The sequence below is a fragment of the Eumetopias jubatus genome, unplaced genomic scaffold (assembly GCF_037043125.1).
Source record: "Eumetopias jubatus isolate StellerSeaLion01/CBP00866 unplaced genomic scaffold, mEumJub1_p1.0 scaffold_7, whole genome shotgun sequence".
In the NCBI taxonomy this organism is placed as follows: domain Eukaryota; kingdom Metazoa; phylum Chordata; class Mammalia; order Carnivora; family Otariidae; genus Eumetopias; species Eumetopias jubatus.
Window position 1 is genome coordinate 83,431,022 of NW_028274813.1, and position 18,075 is coordinate 83,449,096.

Sequence of the window (18,075 nt, forward strand, 5' to 3'; positions counted from 1 at the left end):
ATTTATTGTGCACCTAGTATGTGCTAAGCACTGCTGTAATTACATTAGATGTATCCATTAACTCAATCTTCACTACAGCCCTGTTTGTTTGGGTTTTGTTTTTGTTTGTTTGGGTTTTTTTTAAAGATTTATTTATTTATCTCTACACCCAATGCGGGGCTTGAACCCACAACCCCGAGATCGAGTTCCATGCTCTTCTGACTGAGCCAGCCAGGTACCCCTTGCTTTTTTTTTTTTTTTTTTAACAGAACAAGCCTTTTGAATTATTATGCCAAAAAGCTTCATTTTTTAATTTAGCTTTCTGACTCTGTTCTGCCTTGTGCCTTCACCACTTTCACAAATGATTTTCTGCTCCTCAGTAAGGAAAGCATGCTTAATCCTGTTGTGAACACACGGAGCACACCTGGAACCACCCTAGGTCCTGCTGACGTGTTTCCTCGTTTTAGACCACCTCAGTAAGAACTACAGGTTTTCATAGCATGGACTTCTTGAAGTCAGCCTGGGCACACGCCACATGCGGATTTTGGGGCTTTTCCAGTCTTCTTGGTATAAAGGTAAACGATTCTATTAGCAGGGATCTGGGACAGCCTAGTTTTGTTAGAGGCTGTATTGTAGGACAGCCTTCAATGTTATGTCAAACGCTGGGCCATTCTGAATGCCTATGGATGCTGTCGCCAGAAAAGGAAAAACCAACCCTAGTTGTTAATCCCTATTTTACAAGAAGAGTTGAAATAAATTCATGTTCATGGCTAATAAGTATCCAAACCGCCATGTGAATCCAAATAGTTTGGCTCCAAGAGCCTGCTCACTTCCCAGCATGCTATCCTATGCCTCTCAAAGATGGAAAGGGAAGTGTACTTTGCACCCTTTATTTTTGTCTTACATCTATGTCTGATTTTTTTTTTAGATTAAGCATGTAATTTGTATTTGGGGAAAAAACTTTTTTTTTTTTAAAGATTTTATTTGACAGACACAGCGAGAGAGGGAACACAAGCAGGGGGAGTGGGAGAGGGAGAAGCAGGCTTCCCACTGAGCAGGGAACCCGATGCGGGACTCAATCCCAGGACCCTGGGATCACGACCTGAGCCGAAGGCAGACGCTTAAATGACTGAGCCACCCAGGCACCCCTAAAAAAAAACTATTTAAAACCAGCCAGCTTAATTTGATGTTAAGTTCAAGCATTTAACTTTCCATTTAATTTTCTGCCAAATCAGCAAATCCAGAGTTTAAGGAAAATAGCTACCTAAGAACATACCCACAGACAATAAAAACCCCAGGATGATTCAATATAGTATTAATTTATTAGGTCCATTCTTTAGGAGTAGAAAGTAAGTTTTTCTGGTACTATTTGTTGCCAGAGGCTTCACCCTTATTTATGCAACTCAAAAGCATAAAGCAAACCAGTTTTTTTTAAAATGTTTTATTCATTCATGAGAGAGAGAGAGAGAGAGAGAGGCAGAGGTAGAGGGAGAAGCAGGCTCCCCGCCTAGCAGGGAGCCGATGTGGGACTCGATCCCAGGACCCTGGGATCATGACCTGAGCCGAAGGCAGACGCTTAACCATCTGAGCCACCCAGGCGCCCCACAAACCAGAATTTTGTTTAAAATATTTTTAAAGGGAAATGGCCTTTATGCAGTATAAAGTGGAAAGAATAAGAAAATGGCTGTTAGCTACATCTGAACCAAGTCCACTTTTCTATGCCCCACCACTTGGCTAGATCACGTCTGGATTGTGCTCTTGCCAGCCCCTCAGTGGTCTGCCTGCTGCCCCAATAAACCCATTCTCCCCACAAGACAACCGTAACGAAGTTCTACAAAAGTGAAACCGAGCCTGCCAGAGGCTACCTCCTCAAATTCTTCAAGGGCTTCCATTGTTCTTGGGATAAAAACATCCTTCAGGAGGCCAGTAAGTCCTTGCACCCTCTGGTTTCTGGCCACTGGTGCACCTCCTACACGTCTTTTTTTTTTTTTTTTTTGGTTTATAAAAATTTATTGAAATTGGAAATTTGATCTTCTATCACATCACATAAGCATCCATTCAGGTGCCTTTCAACTGGTAAGCTGCTCTCATAACTGGATTGCTGCTCTCATAAACACCCTCTAAATCTTCAAGTTGGCAAGTCTGCCTTAGCTTAAAACTCCTTATTCCAGGCTTTGTAAGGTGCCCCAAACTCTTCACACCTTTATATGAAAATGTCTTCAAACTCAGTACCCCAAGCAAGCCATCCATGATAGTGGCCTATAAGCCCAAATACGGTCAGTCCAGACATGTGTTAAGACTCAAGTCCACCCCTTCAACTTCCAGCTACTCCTGTTTAGTGCCTCTTTGCCCATGGCGAGGGTGTGAAACTTAGGACCTTGGCAGCCACTTCCACCCCTTTGGCACAGAACTGTCCATCAGAAGCCATCAAAAGCCACACTGCATTCGTGCCCAGCACAATTCACACGGAACGCCGACCCCTAGCCTCGAAAGACCTCCTACACGTCTTCTAAGGGCCTCTGCACAGGTTTCCCACTCCATTCCCTAAATAACCCCTACACTTTCAGACCAAGGCTGAAATGTCACTTCCTCAGAGCGGCCATTCCTGACCCCCAGACCAGGTCCATTACCTGCTGTATGTGCTGGTAGCTCTATGTCCCTTTTCTTCAAGATGGAGTAGTAATTTCACATGTATTCATCTGGTTATTTGAATGTCCCCCTCTAATGAGATATAAACTCTGTGCAGGTAGAGAGTGGCTTTTTGCTTTCTGCTTACCTTTTATCCTCAGAAGTTAGTATACTTCTATTAAATGAATAATATGATAAGGTACTGAGCCTATGTGGTACATAAAGCAAAACATGAAAAAACAGCATTTTGGTGAATGATGTTTATCATTCCTCTCATTATTACCCGGTTACCTCTCATTATTATTCCTCTCATTATTACCCAGTTTAGAAATGAAAAGAGAAAGACAAATTGTATATTATCCAATTAATTTATTGAGTATCACCTACAGAATATATATATATACCGATATTTTATGTAAGAAAAAAAATGGATTCTCGGTCTTCACCATAACTGCTCCATGTAGAAATAACAGTAGTCAACATTAAATACAACTCTATTTTCATAACAACTGTGCATCTTTATATCAGACCACTCATAGGACATGGCCTCCTAATCAACCTAAATTTGCAGTAAAATATGTTTTCAGAAATAATTGATAAGCTAAAATAAGTTAAGGCAAATAGCTATAAAACCTGGACAGAAGCTTCCTTAGTTTCTCATCTTCTAGAAACAGCTTCACAACTCATTTGGAAAATCAGCCTAGAGGTAAGCATAATAAACCACAGTTCCCATCCCTTCTTGAAGCCGATCTTCCTCAAGAATTGATCAAATAGCACCTGTTGATAGAAGACAGCAATAAGGCCTGAACCTGATACTTAGGCTTTAATTCTGGATCAGTTTTCTGGCTTGGGCTGGTTGGGAGTTACTTCCTTCAGAATCTTCATCAGTGAATGTAAGTGAGTATGTGCTAACATTATCTTCTCTTTCAGCTGGGAAGAAAAATGAATAGGTATCAGGGTATTTTTTTTTAAATTTTATTATTCATTTGACAGAGAGTAAGCACAAGGAAGCAGAGCTGCAGGCAGAAGGGGAGGGAGTAGCAGGCTCCCTGCTGAGCAGAGGACCCTGGGTTCATGACCTGAGCCACTCAGGTGCCCTGATACCAGGGCATCTTAAGCTTAACACTCAATTTGATGATTCTAGAAGCCACTTCAAATTTAAACTAGTGATTGAGAGATGACAATGTCTCAACACACTAAATATGCTTGTTCTATTTCTGAAAGAACTTCATGCAACAAGCCCAGAGCACAGTAAGATCTTCAAAGTTTCATATGAAAAAAGACCAGCCACTGCTGAGCATCACTGCTTCTCTGTCTCCTTCCTTCCTACCCCTTCTCACCAGGTTTAAACGCCAAGTATTGGGAAGGAAGACAGAATACGGTGGGGTAAGAAAGTTTGTGGAGAGCAGCATCAACGAGTCTTCCCCTCCTTTTCTAGTGGCAAGAATCTTTTTTCCCCTCTTTGTTCACAGTAACAAATGCCTTTTTTCAATATTCTGCTAATGGCCTTCAAAAGTAGCCCTGGTTGTTGGGTTAAGAACCTGTGTTTGTGATAATTAGGTAATTTTCAATAGTTCTTTCACCTAAGAATAGCTAAATCAAGAACCAAACTTAATGGTATTATTAGCATACAACATGTGCTTAGTAAATAGTTATTATCATTGAATACAGAATTATGGATAACAATCTTCTGTTGAAGTCCGATTAACAAAAATATTATTTCTGACATAATTTGCACCATACACAATCTTTTTTTTATCATCCAAGATAGAAGAATAATAATTCATCAGGAAATGCTTAAATTAAATAGGTAACTCTAGAGCCTCTTAATCTTCTTGGAGTACCCCTGGATGTGGCGATTCATTTCTGTGTTGCCTTCAAGATTTTGTTCCCTCCTCATTTTTACTATGATGTGTTGGGGTAGGTATCTCTTCTGTGTTCATCCTACGTGGGCTTGTTGAGGTTTTGGATATGTAAACTAATGTTTTTCATCAAATTTGGGAATTTTTCTACTATTTTTTCTTTGAATATCTTTTCTACTTCTCTACTTCTTTGGTATGTATTCCTTTTACCAAAGAATATTTAGGTATGCTGGATGGTGCCCAAGAAATGTCTTAAGCTCAGTTCACTTTCCTTCATTCTTTTTTCTTCAGATTCCATAACCTCATCAATCTGTCTCCAGTTTGCTGATTCTTTCTTTGGGCAGCTAAAATCTGTTGTTGAGCCCCTCTAGTGAATTTGTCATTTTAGGATTTCCAAGTGATTCTTTTTTATAATTTCTAACTCTAAGGATATCCTGTTTGATGAGATATTGTCATACCTTCCTTGACTTCTTTAAGCAGTTTCCTTTAGTTTTTTGGACCTATTTATAATAGCTGCTTTGAAGGCTTTGTCTGCTAAGTCCAACATCTGGACCCTTTCACAGGCAGTTATAGATGCCTGCTTTTTATCCCATGTACGGGTCATACTTTCCTCTTGGAGTGTTTTCTAATTTTTTTGTTGCAAACTAGACATTTATTTGTGAAAAAAAAAAAATTTTTTTTTTTTTACGATTTTAAGTAACCAACATGGGGCTCAAGCCCACAAGCCCAAGACCAAGAGTCACACATCCACCAACGGAGCCAGCCAGGCACCCCACAAATTGGACATTTTAAATAATATAGCAACTCTGGATACTAAACATCCACTCCTCAGCTTATTGCTATCCACTTATCTGTTTTAGTGAGCTGGTGAGACTATTTCACTGATACCTCTTTTCCCCACCATATGAGAGTCCGCTGTCAGTCCTCAGAGAACCCAGCCTTGAGTGTGTGCAGTCACCTGGAAGGACAGTGATTTCAGCCGGTTCTCTTTCAGCGTTTCCCTGATCTTTGTGTCAAGTGTCAAGCTGTTCAAGCTGTTCGCCTTCACTAATTGCTGGGCTGATTGCTCTACAGGTTTTGACAATGCCCTGGGACATAAATTGCTCAACAGTCTAATCCAATTAAATTCAGGACCCTTCCCCCTACTTGTAGGGGTCATCTTGCTGGTAGCCAGTCTTTTTGTTGTTGTTCTGATGCCAGGAGGGCTCTTCTTAGCTGTCTGTTCCCTGATTCTGTCTGGTAACCTTCAAATGAATCTATGGCTTAGCTTGTTGCTCTCATGGAACTACCAGCTTCCTCTTAATTGCTTACCTCAAAATCTCCACTGTTTTGGGCAGCAGTTCCCTTGTGTGGCAGGGGGAGGGGGCAGTTTTTACAATCTGCCTCTTAGCCTGGTTCCTCCCAACCTAGGGGCCAGTGTCTCTCGGAATGACACCCTCGCTTTACAAGCAGAGTGCTGGGTATAGGTGCCAGCTTCTGTTCTTGGCTTACCTCCACCATGTGAGACCTCTAGCCTACATGCAAGCGGGGGCAAGGGTGAATGGGCTCCTAGTCCTTAGCTTGCTGTGCCAGTGGTAGAACTGGCACCTACAAGTGGACGTTTTTGACTGGAATAGAGCTTCTGATGAGAAATCCTGATAGCCTGCCCCTCCTGTGAAGATATCACAGCCCTCAACTGGGAGCTAGGGCAAAAAACGATCCCTGTGTTCTTGGCTACAGCTGCCCAGAGCCTCCCTTCCTCTGTGGTAGAGGCATGAGACAGAGGGAGCAGACTCAAATGCCACCAGGCTTCACTGTTCTTATAGAAGTTTTGCAGGTTTTCTTAAATAAATGTCTCCTCATTTGCTTTATGCCTTGAGAAAAATTTCTTACCGACTTAAAATGGTTGTTTCCTTTGTAATTTTACTTAGTTATAGCAGTTTTGCTGGGGTGGGAGGGGGGGCGGTTGGTCCATGGAGTTCCTCAGGCTGCCATTCTAGAAGTTATCTCCCATACCAATGAATAGTTACTGACCCCTCTCATCAACTTGGTTGCTTAGAGTGAAGGTTGGCTCCCTGTGACTGCAGTATACCCTGCTGCCCATTTATGTAAATTAAGTTTTACTGCAACACAGCCACACCCATTTGTTTATATATTTGTCCAAGGCTGCTTCTGTGCTACAATGGCAGAGTTGAGTGCTTGAGAACGAATGGTCACAAAGCTTAAAATATTTGTCATCTGGTCCTTTGTAGAAAAAGTTTGCCAACACCTGGCTTGGAACATGGCTATGCAAAACAACATTCCCCAAAATCACTCTTCCCCTGTCCTAAAAGATAAACTTTGGAAAATAAATGCCATTGGTTATAAAATGTATAACGAGCAAGGAATAAACTATTAACAATACTAAAAACAAAATGAACAATAAATTCTAAGGTTGTTCTTCTGTGGGTAGTGAAGTTTTAGCCAAATTTCCACTCAGAAAGAGTCAGTAAGCTACCAAAACAAAGTTGCTTTCTTCAACTTCAAAACTATCAACCACTAGGAAAATCCATTTGATAAGAATTCCTAAATGATCATTCCACCACTTTCCTGAGACATCTAAACATGAAGTGCTTACAGAAAGGACAGATCTGGGGCACCTGGCTGGCTCGTTTGGAGGAGCCTATGACTCTTGATTCAGAGTTGTAGGTTCAAGCCCCACGTTGGGTGTAGAGATTATTTAAAAATAAAATCTTTAAAAAAGAGAGAAAAAAAGAAAGGATGGACAGATCTAAGAAAGATGATGGTGTCCATTCCCAGCACAAAGGGGATAGTAGAGGAAATCCAGGAGCTAAACAGTTTTCTTCCTCCTCTTGAACTGGACCTTACAATATCTGGCTTTGTGTCACAAATTCAATAAGGAATGCTAAACCAGGAATACAGGATTATGGGAGTATTACACCATTTTATCACCACCAAATTCATTGGAATAAACTGCCAGGAGTTGTCTATACAGGCATACTTCATTTTATTGTGCTTTGCTCCATTGCACTTCAGAGATACTGTATTTTCTACAAAGTGAAGGTTTGTGGCAACCCTGGGTGAGAAAGTCTGTTGGCATCATTTTTCCAACAGCATTTGCTCACTCCATGACTCTGTCTCATTTTGGTAACTCTCAGAATATTTCAAACTTTTCATTATTATTATATTTATTAGGGTGATCTGTGATCAACAGTTACAACTCCCTGAAAGTTCAGATGATGGTTAGCATTTTTTAATTAAGTTATGTGCATTGTTTTTTTTAGACATAATGCTATAACACACTTAGTAGACTACAGTATAGCGTAAACATAACTTTTATATGCACTGGAAAACCAAAATAATAATTTGACTTGCTTTTTATTATGGTATTTGTTTTACTGTGGTGGTCTGGAACTGAACCCACAACATCTCTGAGGTATGCCTGTATTACAGGAAACATACAACCATCATGAAATTTTACCTCTGCAACTTTTTCTGGTAGAGACAAGTTGTGAATATCCATCTCAGAGGCATTTACTATGGCTTTTGTTTTTAACAGATAGCTGGATAGAAAATATACAGAGAAAATATTAGTATCATCCTACAGATAAGATTATCAATGAACGAAACTTGACCTCTAAAGCAATGTCAGGCAAAGACAGCCTCCTTACAGATTTTCATTTCAACGTTCATATTGTATTTTGTAGGAAAAACACATTCTCAATTAAGAAATCACCAGAGACTCTGTGTCTCATCTCACCCCTTACCAGCCAGGAAGACAGGAGACAAAATTATCCCATGACAAATTAAAACACATAAACCAGGTCGTACAAATAACTAAATCACAAAGCAGTTAGAAGAAAAGTTATCATATGGTGACAAACGTGGTTGGTTGCCTACCAAGTAGTCATTCCTAACTTCTTTCTTGTTAACAGAACCCATATTTTGCTTTGTTTTGTTTTAAAAGATTTTATTTATTCATGAGAGACAGAAAGAGAGGCAAAGGGAGAAGCAGGCTCCCCGCTGAGCAGGGAGCCCTACGTGGGGCTCAATCCCAGGACCCTGGGATCATGACCTGAGCCAAAGGCAGACGCTTAACTGACTGAGCCACCCAGGCGCCCAAGAATCCAGATTTTGTTTAGGACAGGAGTATGCTCAATCCTAGATGAATCAGAACTGTGCTAAGCCAAGTGTGGCAATCTTATTCCCTCCTCTCACATATTTGCTTTCCCACCTTAAGGCAATCATGTGACATAGTTCTGGCCAATAATAAGGACGCTTTTGATGATAAAATGAGACCATTCCCTGTGTTCCCACTTCCCATATCCTTCTCCTTCTGGTTGGGGATGCTACTGTCTATATATGTAATGCTTATAATTGCAGTAGCATCCAAGAGGAAAAGGCCAAGAGAAACAGAGATGCTGATCCAGAGCCCTATTGTGGCTGAACCACTGGAGGACTCCTGGAGCAGCCAATTACCCCACTCCTTACTTGTTAAAGTCACTGTCAGGTTTTCTTTTACTCACAACCAAATTCATTCTGATACACACATAGATTATTATCTTCCCAGACTCATGCTACCTATACTTGCCTAATTTCTACTTAATCAAAAAGAATATACTGACCTTTGAGTCCCAACTCCTCATTTTAAAGATTAAGAAATTACTTAAAATCCTATTATACTTTAAAAATTTATATCAAAAAATTTTTTTACAAAAAACTTAACTTCCCTAAGCAAAAATTCAATTACAGCTCAGCTGGAACAACTACTTTTAACTGTTTTTAAAGAAGATTTGAGGTTACTAATAGCACACATTTACAAACACTTTTCCCCCCTCTTTAAACTTAATTCTAGATAGAAATTATTTAAGAAGCAGGGCACCTGGATGGCTCAGTTAAGCGTCCTTCTTCAGCTCATGATCCCAGGGTCCTGGGACCAAGCCCCAAATTGGGCTCCCTGCTCAGCGGCGAGCCTGCTTCTCCCTCTCCCTGCTGCTCTGCCTACTTGTGTTCTCTCTATCAAATAAATAAAATCTTAAAAAAATATATTTAGGAAGAAATTAGAAATTGAAAGTAAATTATAAATCCATCTCAAGTATGTATTTCCTGTTGAAAATCTGCAGTGAAGAAAGAAAAAAAGAAAATTTGCAGTGAAGAACAAATAGTATACCTAATGCATTTTGAATTACCTCATGAATGAAGGACGAGCTTTACTTATGAGTTTTATTATTTTGTCATATATAGCTCAGCTAGAAACACCGATCTAAGCACATTGAATGAGAAAAAGGAAACTTTGTTTAATGAAACAAAAATAAGCTTTGGAGTTAAGACAGATTAAAATAGCTCCTCCATCCTCTGTGAGTCCCAGTTTTCTTCTATTAAGAACTCAGTGAGATAAGCATAACGCCTGGCACAAACTAGGTCATCAATGGCTGTTTTTGTTTTTTTGTTTTTAATGGTCAAGACTATGATAGATGTTTCAGTTTGTTATAATAAACAAAAAAAGCTTAAGTGACAGTAGTATTAGGAAGATAAATATTCAAAGTACTACATAAGAAGGAACAACAAGTATGGTACTTTGATTCTATGAGGCCACATGGTCATTATTTTTTACTTTTCTTTGGGTATCTATCTGCTTCATTCTTTTTTGCAGACAAGATTTCACCATATCTACATGCGTAACAGAAAATACCTACCTTAAACCTAGATCTTTTATTTCCCAACTTCAGCACCAGTACCATTTACAAATGACTAGTGTCTCTGGGTCCTTATTTCAAATTCCTAGACTAGGAATTTGGCTTAGCTTAGGTCAGGTATTCATTCTTGATCCTATCACCTGGGAGCGGTATCACATATGATAAAAAAAACACGGCCACAAGGTCTCACTCTAAAGGGAAAGAAAACGGGCTGGGCATAAACCCAGTAAGTGTCTATTACAACATTATTTTGCAAAAAGCTTACCTTCCCGAAGTTTCTGTAAAAAAGAATATCCTCTCATCTATTCCATGGTAAGCTTATTAAGACATGGTATGATTATAAGACTTCTAAAATGAGCATAATGTTATGAAATTATATTTTGGTCCCACTGCCCATCTTTTTGTGTAAGAGACAGTGCCTTGCTGTAGCATTTTCTTTGGTACAAACGTTCTGCCTTTTCTGGAAGCTCTTTTAAAATGTATTTGATAAATATCTTAAGTCTACTCACCACACCATTTTGTCACTGGAAAGGCAAAAGTGACCTCTCAAGGCAGCCAGGGCAGCATGGGTAGAATACAAATGGAAACCGATGGGAATCCCACAGGAAGTACAGAATAAAAGGTTGTAAGTGCTGGCATGAAAAAGAGAATATGGGTAAGAAAATCAGAGAAGAAATATAAAATAACCAGTCTCTGGAACCAGTTCTCCTAAAAACTGCTATAATAGGACTGAGACTGAAGAAATGACATATTCAAGAAAGATTAACTCAGCTTTTAATATAATTACATCCTAGATTATTATGGATGTACCACTGTCACTTATAGAATAATTTACATTTGAAAAGCAGAAAAATCATACTAAAATCAGATTAACATTTTAACATATAAAACTACACATGACCTGGGGCAAATGGGTGGCTCAGTCGTTAAGCATCTGCCTTCAGCTCAGGTCATGGTCCCAGGGTCCCGGGATCGAGTCCCACATCGGGCTCCCTGCTCAGCGGGAAGCCTGCTTCTCCCTCTGCCACTCCCCCTGCTTGTGTTCCCTCTCCCGCTGTCTCTCCCTCTGTGTCAAATAAATAAATAAAATCTTTAAAAAAAAAAAAAAACCTACACATGACCATATAAATTAGCTACCATTAAACCAATTTCTAGCTTAAGAAAAATAATCAACTTGATTGGGATTTACCAAGCAATTTATTAATAGAACTTAAATCAGGATTTTTCTTTTGCAAATATAATAAAAAATTAACTTAAAAAAATACCCAGACAAAATGCCAAAAGAGGAAAAAGAAAAGAAATCCTATTACCCTAGCAAGCCATCTATTTTTTCTTTTATCCTCTGAAAGATTACTGGATGAGGAAACAGGTAATGATTCTAGTTATACCACTTGGGTAAGTCACTCACCATATCTGCTGATACATAAGACATCCAAATGCTACAAAGAAATGTTTTCTGTTTTTTTAAGATTTTATTTATTTATCAGAGAGAGAGAGAAAGAGAGCACAAACAGGGGGAGAGGCAGGCAAAGGCAGAGGGAGAAGCAGGCTCCCTGCTGAGCAGGAAGCCCAGGACTCTGAGATCATGACCTGAGCCAAAGGCATCTGCTTAACTGACTGGGCCACCCAGGCATCCCAAATACTACAAAGAAAACAAATTTTTTTTTAAGATTTTATTTATTTGACAGAGAGAGACACAGCGAGAGAGGGAACACAAGCAGGGGGAGTGGGAGAGGGAGAAGCAGGCTTCCCGCCGAGCAGGGAGCCCGATGTGGGGCTCGATCCCAGGACCCTGGAATCATGACCTGAGCCAAAGGCAGACGCTTAACGACTAAGCCACCCAGGCGCCCCCATAAAGAAGTGTTTTAAGAAAAAAATTATGTTTCATCAGGTATATACTGAAAACTATTTACTTATTTAAGAACTCTCTACACGCACCATGGGGCTCAAACTGATGACCCCGAGATCGAGAGTTGTATGCTCTTCCAACTGTGCCAGACAGGCACCTCCTGAAAACAGTTTTAAAGTGGTTTGGTAAGGGAAAAAAGTATTTGTTTAAATATACTATGCAGTAACACTGCATCAATAGAGTATAAAAATCATATGACTACAGAGAAAAAGATTCATGTCAGTGTATACTAAAAAAGACCAAGCAATACAGTATCCCAATTCATTGGTAAATTAAGTCCCACACCACACATGTAGTACTGTATTTTTGTGAATACAGTAACCAAAAAGCAAGCCATGAAATAAACTGCATTAATTTGAATTAATTCCTATGTAGGAATTAATGGTATCAGACAAAGCACAGTACCTATAGAAAAATGTCTGATAGATACTAATTTATGGCACAGGGCAAAAATGTGCTTATGTGTGCAATATAAAATATTTCACTGAATATTAGTCCGCTAACGGCTCAAGTCCTTCAAAAATGAAGGTTTGCATTACCACACCAGGAAAAGAACTCTGACCAGCTGAGTGCTTGCTGAAGGCAAAAGGGGATACAGATGGGTAGTGGAAGAAGGTAGTTACAAATACAGCTATGACCAAGTGACCAGTTACAGAAATGAGGACTGTAATTGTACATGAGTACAATGTACAACAAAGTACATTTCCTCTGTACTTTGTTATGAGTAAGTTTGTGTGTCTGAGTGTTTATCTCTGTTCTCTTATTCCATTATACAAGATCATACTTTATATCATACTACTATATCAAACTATATCATTCTATTTAAGTATTACTAGTTTTATATCACAGTATTTAAATTACAAGAGATCAAAGAGAAATGCAAACGTCATTTAAGGACTTTAACTTCCTTTTCCAGAGAAGGGGTTAGTGTGTTTTCAACTGTATGCATGATAGTTGTAACATGTTAGAGGGGCGTCTGGGTGGCTCAGTCGTTGGGTGTCTGCCTTCAGCTCAGGTCATGATCCCAGGGTCCTGGGATAGAGCCCCACATCCGGCTCCCTGCTCGGCGGGAAGCCTGCTTCTCCCTCTCCCACTCCCCCTGCTTGTGTTCCCTCTCTCGCTGTGTCTCTCTCTGTCAAATAAATAAAATCTTAAAAAAAAAAAGTTAGAATTATGACTTTGTTATTGTCTTTATTTGGAGATTAAGTATGGTTTTAAGAGATGCATGTGGGTGCCAAGTTAACAAGTGATGGTTAAATTTTATGGTCCACTTGACTAGGCCACATGGCACCCAGTTATCAGGTCAAACATTATTCTGAATGTGTTTGTGAGAGAGTTTTTGAATGAGATTAACACTTGAATCAGTAGACTGAGTAAAGCAGATCGTCCTCCCCATTTGGGTACCCGCATCTAATCAGCTGAAGGTCTTAACAGAATAAAAAGGCTGACCCTGTCAGGAATAAAGGGAAACTCCTCTTGCCTGACTGCTTTAAGCTGAGACATTGTTGTTTACCCCCTGCCTTTGAACTTGAACTGAAATGTAGGCTCTTCTTTGGTCTACAGCCTTCTGGCTTTTGGATTGGATCTTACACTTTGGCTCTCCTGGTTCTAGGCTTGTGGCCTTTGACTAGATCTAAACCACTGGCTCTGCTGTGTCTCCAGCTTGCCAACTACAGCTCTTGGGACTTCTCACCCTCTATAATCACATGAACCATTTCCTGATAAATCTCTTCCTGCCAAGTCCCATGGCTCCCCTAATTCTAAAAGTACACAAATACTTGGGAATTTCCCTCCAGTGTTTTAGAAACCATCTAGATCAGTACTGTCCAGTTGAGATGTAATGTGAGCTATATAAGTAATTTAAAGTTTTCTGTCATGTTAAAAATAAATTCAAGGGGCGCCTGGGTGGCTCAGTCGTTAAGTGTCTGCCTTCGGCTCAGGTCATGATCCCAGGGTCCTGGGTTTGAGCCCCATGTCGTCCGGCTCCCTGCTCCGCGGGAAGCCTGCTTCTCCCTCCCCCACTCCCCGTTTGTGTTCCCTCTCTCATTGTGTGTCTCTCTCTCAAAAATAAATAAATAAAATCTTTAAAAAAAAATATCAGGGGCACCTGGGTGGCTCAGTCGTTAAGCGTCTGCCTTTGGCTCAGGTCGTGATCCCAGGGTCCTGGGACCAAGCGCCACATCGGACCTTCCTGCTCAGCGGGAAGCCTGCTTCTCCCTCTACCAGTCCCCCTTGTGTTCCCTCTCTTTTTATGTCTCTCTGTCAAATAAATAAATAAAATCTTAAAAAAAAATAAAAAATAACTTCAAAATGAACAGGCGAAATTAGTTTTATTTTACACTACCCAATATATCAAAAATATCATTCAGCATGTAATCAATATTTTTAAACTATTAATTTTTTGTATCAAGTCTCCAAAATCCAGTGTGTATTTTGCACTCACAGTATTTCTCAATTCAGGATGGCCACATTTTAAGTGCTCAACAGCTACATGTGGCTAATGGTTACAGTATTGGACAGCATGTGTCTAGATGTCTTATCCTATTCTAAGAAATATATTTGTAGAGCTTATGCTTCTGGGCCCAAATAACCCAATTCCAAGCAAATCACTACTCTCTTCTTCCCTGTTCCCTTCGGGTGGAAAGCGGACACTCTGGTAAGGATAGCTAGGGTCTTTCAGTTGGGAAAGAGGAACTGCAAAACTCTTTCTGGTTCCTGAGTAAAGCAACTAAGAATTCCTATACCTTATTTAACCCTAAAACTGTGGTCAGAATGAATTGTTTTGATGTAAAAGCCAACGCTCAAAATTAAGGAGACCTGTAAAATCATTGAGCACTTCGTTGTCACTTGTAGATCACAGCACAGAAAGATGCAGTTTACCCCCAGTATTCAAGTCCTTAACATTGAACTTGTGTTCTTCCCCAGGTTCCCTAGGTTACAGAAGAAATAGTCCTACCATGGCTTATTACAAACTCCAAGTAAAATGCAAATTTAAAAGTCCTAGTTATCTCAAAGGATTGTAGTTTATAAGGATTTTCACTATACACCAAAAGGTACCCTTCTGTCTTTTCCCATACCAGACATAACCGTCTTAGCCTCACTTCGCTTGCACAAGCCACTAGAGATGTGGCCCTCAGAAAGATCTTAAAATCTACACACAAATACACCTTTCCGTTTCATTAATACATCAAGTTCCTACAAGTCTCAAACAGGTAAAAGAAACATCCTTCAAATACACTGTAAGGACTGAATAAACTTCTAGCGCAGGTAAGAACAAACCATTTTCACCTTGTGCATGTCGGTTCTACGCTCCTCAATCTTACTGAGGGACTAGAAACCAGTCGAGAACTCCCAGTACATACCTGCCTTTGAGCGAACCATCAATGCCAACTAGGAAGGGAGCTTCCAAAACCACGTTATTTGTGACTCCTAGGAAGACAAACACGGGTCAGGAGTAGTAGCTGTGAAGCTTTGGAAGGGAAAACCTACCCGCTACAGATAGACTACATCATAGCCACAAAAATCATGAAAAGTTGCCCCCACCCCTGGCAAAGGGGTTAATTTCCTTCTAAATCTTCACCCGGTCTTTTTCACCACCCGCTCTCGACCATCCCCTGAGAAAGCAGGAGCCCCCTCTCTGGCCCTCCTCCGCCTTCCTCAGACTCCGCCCCCACTCACTGGAGAAGACCAAGGCTCCGAGGGACCGCGACAGGTCCCAGGCGAGGTGCACAGAGTCAGCGAGCACGGCGTAGCACTGTGCGCATTGGAACACGGCGCACCTCTCCGGCTGCAGCCACGACGGCAACCGCGGGCTAGATGGCAGCTCCTCCGTCCCCAGGCCTGCGGGGCCAAGCGGCGAGGACCCGTTCACTACCTGCGTGTCCCACTCCATAGAAGTCGTACAAGAGTGTTTGTCAATTGTCTTCTTAGCGCCATCACAAAAATCATCCCGTGGAAGCTTTGCATATCGCGAACGATGCCGCCGCGGCCGAGCCGCCATCTTCCTGCAGCCCGCGCCTCCGTTTCGAACACGCACCTGGCCCCGCCCAAGCACGGTTCCTGCATCCTCATTGGACATCGTGAGCGGGGAGGGGCGGCTCTGCCCCACCACTCGGCCTGGACACGCCCTTCGGCGCCAAAGTGGTGTTGAGGGGTGAGGGGAAAACAAGCGTCTGAGGGGTGGAGAATTTTGGTTTCTATTGGCCAACGCCAGGAAACCCCGCCTTCAGGGCATTTTTAACCAATAGAAGTGGAGCATTTTCAATTTAAACTCTCTATAAAATTCGGTTTAACCAACGCTTACAGTGGCGCCAGAGTTTTCGAACTTCGCTGCCGACCCTGGAGTACGCGTCCTCTGCGTGGTCGCCTGGATGCAGCTTGCCATGGCCGTACCCTCCCTTGAGGAGCTGGACTCCTTCAAGTACAGCGACCTGCAGAACTTAGCCAAGAATCTGGGCCTCCGAGCTAACCTGAGGGTACGGAGCCGGTAGCGGGCAGGGCAGGGTGAGCGGCCTGCGGTAGACTTGGTGGGAAGGGACCGAACGGGAATCCCGGCGACTGAGCCACCTGTCCCTCCAACTATGCAAAAAACGGAAAGGGGGCCATAGCGTTCACCTTATTTTGGGGCTGATTTTGGGGGGGGCTCACATAGGCCTTGACTTCAGAAGGGTTTGTTCGGCTTGATGTCATTGGAAGTACTCTGGAATTAATTTAGGAAATGCAGGGCCAGAAAACTCAGGGATGCCGTGTCTAATTCAGGTTGTTAGGCAGTCGCGGAAATAATTGCCTTGGCTTCTGGAAAATTCGAAACTAACAATTCTGTGAATTGTAAATGTGCCCCAAATCTCTTAATACTTTATTGGAGGACCTGGAAAAAAAGGATGACTTTTAGAGGACAACCCCATGGACAAATTTTTATAATTCAGTCCTGACCTAGAATGATTGTTCATTTATAATTACCATTGTGGTAGTGTTCTCTTTCAAAACCTGTAAGGTCTTTGACTACGAGGCTGCAAAACGATAAGGGGAAAAGGTGGGGATTCAGTTTGGGACTGGGGTTTATATATTCTTTAGTGGACTTTTCCCACAAAATACTTACTGGTACTCTGTAGGGTGTGGTATTTACACAGTGAATGCCTAAATCAGGCATTACAAGTGTTTTTAAGGGAGTTAAAATTATCAGTACCCAGGTACCTGTTAGGGCTTAATAGTAAAGGAGTGTATTTGGAGATACTTCTGAGCTACTACTTCATAAACAAAGCTTTAATTCCTTAGCTGAAATCCATCGCTTAAGCTTTTTGCAGTCTGGTTGGAATCTTATCCAAGACAGCATAGCATCCGGCCTGTGCTGGTCCCTGTACACCTGGCACCTTAGTCCATCTTTCTGCCTTTGCTAATTTTGACCCTTTGGCCTCAGATTCCCTTCTCTCTCCCTCTTCTTTATTTGCATTAATAATTCCCACCTGCTCTTCAGAGTCCAACAGAAGTATCACTGACTTGGCTCTTCATTTCCTCCTCTTTGGTCCCTTGGCCACGGGTCTGCCACCCCAGTAATCCCAGGAGCCCTATGTGCTTTTTAAAGCAGTTTAATTTCAGGTACTCTCTTTGAGCACTTGCAGGCTTTCACCTTGCACTCTGGTTATTTGTGTATTACATTATCCTTTCCACTACAAGTTAAGTTCCTTGAACAAGAATCTCATCCATGCTCCTTGGAAGGTCTTTATAACACTAAGTGCAGTACATTTTATTGGGAGATGATGAATTATTCTCAGTCACTTGTTGGCAGTGCTTAGAATAATGCTCCAGACGGTGGCAGGACAGTTACAGTGGAGGCTTCCTGATTTCAATGCTCTGGATAACATTAACACCCTACAATCATTTGGGTCTCTGAAGAGCTACTGCAACGGAGATCTTTTCCTAAAAGCCCCACCTGTTGTTCTCTTGAGTGACCTGATCTGGGTTAGCCAATTTACCCCCCGCTTTCATAGAGTCGAATAGTGCAGTATTTCTGGGCACTACACAC

General features: G+C 41.3%; 2 protein-coding genes across 3 annotated transcripts in view; one reads left to right on the forward strand and one right to left on the reverse strand.

Annotated features, from left to right (window-relative positions):
- Nucleotides 1-2,993: 2,993 nt before the first annotated feature.
- OIP5 (Opa interacting protein 5) lies at nt 2,994-16,333 on the reverse strand. 2 transcript variants are annotated; one of them, XM_028119453.2, is made up of 5 exons: nt 15,732-16,331; nt 15,416-15,482; nt 10,654-10,776; nt 7,930-8,011; nt 2,994-3,537 (listed from the first exon to the last, which is right to left on the reverse strand). In XM_028119453.2, the coding sequence occupies exons 1-5, from the start codon at nt 16,129-16,131 to the stop codon at nt 3,442-3,444; spliced, it is 768 nt and encodes a 255-aa protein (XP_027975254.1). In that variant the 5' UTR covers nt 16,132-16,331; the 3' UTR covers nt 2,994-3,441. The 2 variants fall into 2 exon arrangements, with proteins under 2 accessions (XP_027975254.1, XP_027975253.1); XM_028119452.2 differs by lacking the exon at nt 2,994-3,537 and having other exon boundaries at nt 7,697-8,011; nt 15,732-16,333.
- The window catches only part of NUSAP1 (nucleolar and spindle associated protein 1), a 35,484-nt gene continuing 33,742 nt past the window's right edge, over nt 16,334-18,075 (forward strand). Inside the window, exon 1 of the mRNA XM_028119449.2 lies at nt 16,334-16,528. Coding sequence (XP_027975250.2) covers nt 16,424-16,528 — 105 coding nt within the window. The 5' untranslated portion in view covers nt 16,334-16,423. The remainder of the gene's footprint in view (nt 16,529-18,075) is intronic.